The sequence below is a fragment of the Triticum aestivum genome, chromosome 6A, assembly GCF_018294505.1.
Source record: "Triticum aestivum cultivar Chinese Spring chromosome 6A, IWGSC CS RefSeq v2.1, whole genome shotgun sequence".
NCBI classification, from domain to species: domain Eukaryota; kingdom Viridiplantae; phylum Streptophyta; class Magnoliopsida; order Poales; family Poaceae; genus Triticum; species Triticum aestivum.
In genome coordinates, this window is record NC_057809.1 from 501,951,635 (window position 1) to 501,956,314 (window position 4,680).

Here is a 4,680-nt window from a genome sequence, read left to right on the forward strand (position 1 = left end):
GGATTGGCAAATCGTCGGCGAACGATACAAACTTGCAAAGACGCCCCCACCAAAAGGCCAAAACCAAAACACAAAGCTCGAGCCCTAGAACCGCGACGAGAGCCAATGGACTCAGGGGGCGGAGGAGGGGGGTCGCACAAGGCCGCGTCGGGCTCCGCGCCGTCGGCGGCGGCGGCGGCGCCGAACCCCACGGCGATGCTCTCGGCCCTGATGGGCAAGCGCGCCAAGCTCCAGGAGGAGGTCCGCTCCATCGAGCGGCAGGTTAGGTCTCCTCCAGCCCCTGCTCCTGTCCCTCTTTCGGGACGCCTCCTCTGTTTGTTAGAATTTGCATCTCCTGTGCTACTTCCTTTGGGAGGCCTTCTGCCGCGTAAGATTTCAAATTCTGTTCCATGAAGCATTTGCTAGTCTACACATGAAAGCAACCTGAATTCACCTTATTTAGGGCACCGGAACAATATACAAGTCTGAAAGACAGACGTCTGAATCTATTGTGTCTGAAACCACAACGTATTGTTCCGTGGAGTGAATAGTTGGCGCAGTTTGGGAGAAGTCCTGTTGTGTCAAACTGAATACCGTGATTGAATTAAATTTTGGATGCAGGGAGTTTGACAACAAATTCGCTGCCTCCATTAATTTTTTGCGAAAGATTATTGCTTACTTGCTTCATTTGATCAACCAATTGCGCGTGTGAAAACTGATTTGTATGATGTCAATCATATGAAACAATCTGATGCTCAAATTAGCCGGATAAAGATTTTTATAATTTTAATCAAGCCTCAGTGTTGCAGTTATTGCCCTGTCTGTAAGAAATAAATCATAGTAATAATACATCCACTTATACTATAGCCATAAGAACATTTTGAGCTATATTCTAGTATATTCTCTTATAAAGCTTTCTTAAGGTAATAGAGTAGCAAAAAAGGTCTGACCTTATATTCATAATGCTAAATCTTGTCATTTCGAACAATTGGTCTAGTAGAATGAACAGCGTGTATAATCGAAAAAGTGACCAATGCATTTGGTTTTATTTCAAGTCTTTCAATACATTCCAGTGTTCATATACAAGTTAGTCAAGTGCTCCAAGTGGAGTAATAACCAGCGGTAGCATCCCGGTAATTTAATTACTAAATTGTTGTTCTGGCATCCTCTAAAGTGGGTGCTATGATTTCTGCGCTGGCACCAGTTGGTAACTTGCTGTAAACATTCCATGTGGTCGCCTCTGCTGTAAATAATGTGTTCATGTTAACATTGGATGGTTGGATGAAATCGACATCAGCAGCCACATCCGCTCGACAGGTCGAGCAGAATCATTTTCCTGCTTAGACGGCACATTTCCTAGTAACGCCCATGACTTTTGCCAAAAGAGCTTGCCCTCTATATCTGTTGTCTCACTAGACAGCGAAACTCACAGATCGAGTCAAGTAGAAAGATGCAGGACATTTGCACAAAAATCCTTGAGGTACCAAGTATTGCAGGCCTAACTCTTCACACGAAGCCCCTTGTTCCAGCCCAAATGTAATCCCATCTCTCATGCATCAGCGTGGGTTGCCGGAGCGTGCCGCCAACCTCGCCGAATCAACCTCTCTGAGCCTCACAACCACCAGATCTGGCCTTCCTGAGCCTTGCCGTCAGCTATTCCACCAGCCCCATGACGTGACACTGCCATATCCTGCCATGACGAGGTCCACCGCCGGCTTCTCGTGCGCCGCTGTCACTTGTTCTTCCAAACGACCGTGAACGCCCCTATGCACACAACCCCTTCGGCCGAATATGTCCGCTGCCCGAGTGTGACCCTTCAGTGGTTGCATCTTCCTTGATACCCGTCCTAGATTCGTATCTAGGTGAAGTTTCTTGTTCTGATCTGGGGTGCGAGACTGAAGGTTCAGCAGGGTGGAAAATTGATTTTCAGTTCATGGGAGATCATGAATTGTTGTATTTTTTGTTCATTTATTTTTATAGTGTTTATTCATGATCTGGATGTTTGGATCGGGTTTTAAAATTTGAATGGTGGTTCGACTTTGCTGTTCATGATATTTGTACAGAACCTTATTCATAATCGTAAATGCTGTTATTTTTCAGTTTGTACGTTATTTAACTTTGTATGGTGGAATTTTTGTATCCAACAAATTGCATGCGTTCATCTGTTCGTGTGTGTGCTGGGAAAACTCAGGCCTAGAAATATGTATGAATTCGTGGGAGAAAATCCATTCTGCAATTACTGTATGCGTTCATGGCAGGAACCTCATCTTCAGTACTTTCTGTGAGTACTGAACTACCAAGTGCAGTTTGAACATGTATAGGTGATGGCTGACGGTGGGTGGATCACATGCAGCATTATGAGATGATAGCAGGGGCTTTGCACAAAGTTATCAAACCCTTCCGGTCTTGCTTAATCTGTACCTTGCCTTATAAATCGAACGGTTGATATGGCTGGATCGCACGATCTCACGCCAAGTGCAGATCCTATACTAGTCTTCCTCTATTTTATGGTGTCCTCTTTTTCTTTATTATTAGTACATTAGTAACATCTTCTGGGTGCCAATCTATCTTATAACTGACAAGGAAAAACATCAGTTATCCATTGGCCATGTGCGTATAAGTCAAATTTTCTTACTGTCCACGCATGTCTTAGAAACCATTTTTTGGCAATCTATAGCTTGTATTAATATCTACTATTATCCAACCAGGTTTATGATATGGAGACCACCTACCTACAAGAATCTAATCAATTCGGAAGCGTGCTGAAGGGTTTTGAATCATTCTTGTCATCGTCAAAAAACACTGCTAAGTAAGAGACCTTTCTATTATTTATATTTGAATAAAATCTATGAACTGTTAGGGGTTCTTCTCTGTATGGAGAACGTCATTTGTCCATCCTTTTCTATTATCATGTTCTTTGATTACCATTTATATTTATCAGAACTCAGGTCTCAGATTTTGCTTAGAGTCTCTGTTTTATTATTACCATGAGCTATATTGATTGGGTTACGGTATCTGACCTGGCTTTGTATACCTACTATGCCACTAACCATACATAATAATTAGCTAACAATTGGGTCAATGATCAATAGTGCTAGATATACATCAGGGATTAACCCTGAAAAAATAAGTATGCCAGTGTTCTATGATATTATAGACTTAAGTCAGTTTCTTTCTTTGTTGCATGAGTACTTTATATTGAACATAATCTTTTTCGGGTTGATGGCAACCGGTTGACTATGTGGAACTAGTCGTATGTCACTATTCTGCAGAAGCAATATGTATTTAGCATGCATTTATGTTTTATTTTTTCAAGCAATAGAGACACTAGATCTCACATAGATGGAATACTCATGATGGCATGTGCTTCGTTTCAGCCTCAAGCGGTCAAGGAAGTTTCAGGTTGATGAGAGACTATTCTCTCTGTCATCGGTTACTTCTCCAGCGGTATGAGCAATAGTGCCAGTACCACTGGAAAGCACTAGCCTTCCTACTTATTACTTCCTTTCCCTATTCAAAATTAATGAATTCGCTGATGTTGAACGTTATTCTTGTATATAATTTCCAGGTTGAAGAACAACTGGCTGCGCGAGATGGTAAGCTTTACTTATTTCTGTTTTCAGTTGAAACCTGCAGCAGCTAATAATAAACTGAATTGAATACTCGTGCCACCCTGGCAGAGGCAAGAGAATATGCAGGTCGTTCAAAGGGCGCAAGCACTCCAGCTAATGGCCAGTAAGTTTCAGATAGCTTTGCGGAAAAACTTTGGCTCGTGCAGTGATTAACAAAATGTTTAGCAGGTTTGCCTGTTTTTCTGATATCTCGTACTACATTCTTTTGGCAGAGGGAAACCAAAGAAGGGAGGGCGTCCTGGAGGGAGAGACGGCAAGAGAATACGCCCATCGAACGATCCAGACTTGGACGATGAAGATGACTACTAACCCTCGCATGTTTCAGGCATCTTTTAACTTTGTGTCCGCGTCTAGTTCCGTCTTTGTGTCAACCTTTAGGCTTTAGCCTTGTTCTCTTGCAAATCCAAACCAGCGTTGAGGAATCTCCTGTATTATGTCCCAGCTCATCTGCTTGCTTGAGCGTGCTTCTTTTCCATGCCTTTTCCTGTTTTGCCCTTTGTAACATATAAGGTAGCAGCAAGTTAATTAGATGGTGAAAAGTTGTGTGGACATTATTCTATTTCTTATAACGAAATATGTATATGGCAACCGTGTGCCAGATTGCGAAACTGCCACACGCCTCCCGATCTCCTTCCTTTCCTGCATGTCCTCCCCGACCTCCCTCTCGATTTCTTTCCTTTTCTGCACGCCTCCCGATCTCCATCCTTTTCCGCGGGCACACCTGCTCGTGACTTCCTAATTTTCATAATCGTCAATTATGGCCCCATGCGACTTTCCAATTTTCGGGCAAAAATAATGGTTGGACTAGGATTTGATCTCTGGTCTGCAAGTAATCAACAAAGGCAACTAACCACCTCACCTATGACACTGATTGTTGAACAAGCTAAGAGAAATATTGTTTTTGACATGTTTTTGCCTTTAATATGTTAGCACTGAAAAACTTTTTGTTTCAAGCATCATGGTAACTTTGATTATTGAGAATGAATTTGTTGAACCTGCTCACTGGTAATTTCTCTAAATAGCACGATAACATTCACGTCATAGACCTGATAATTTAGATATAACCATC

General features: G+C 42.4%; 1 protein-coding gene across 1 annotated transcript; it reads left to right on the forward strand.

Moving 5' to 3' along the window:
- LOC123128133 (chromatin modification-related protein MEAF6) lies at nucleotides 1-4,096 on the forward strand. The gene is made up of 6 exons (XM_044548067.1): nucleotides 1-261; nucleotides 2,688-2,788; nucleotides 3,357-3,426; nucleotides 3,548-3,575; nucleotides 3,660-3,714; nucleotides 3,824-4,096. Exons 1-6 carry the CDS (start codon nucleotides 106-108, stop codon nucleotides 3,918-3,920), a joined length of 507 nt encoding a protein of 168 aa, XP_044404002.1. The 5' UTR covers nucleotides 1-105; the 3' UTR covers nucleotides 3,921-4,096.
- Nucleotides 4,097-4,680: the final 584 nt, after the last annotated feature.

What these genes read in the sequence shown, in the direction of transcription:
- LOC123128133 (XM_044548067.1), top strand. Translation starts at nt 106, where the DNA reads ATGGACTCAGGGGGCGGAGGAGGGGGGTCGCACAAGGCCGCGTCGGGC. An exon ending in TCCGCTCCATCGAGCGGCAG is followed by an intron (nt 262 to 2,687) that starts GTTAGGTCTCCT and finishes TTATCCAACCAG; the next exon opens with GTTTATGATATGGAGACCAC. An exon ending in ACAACTGGCTGCGCGAGATG is followed by an intron (nt 3,576 to 3,659) that starts GTAAGCTTTACT and finishes CCACCCTGGCAG; the next exon opens with AGGCAAGAGAATATGCAGGT.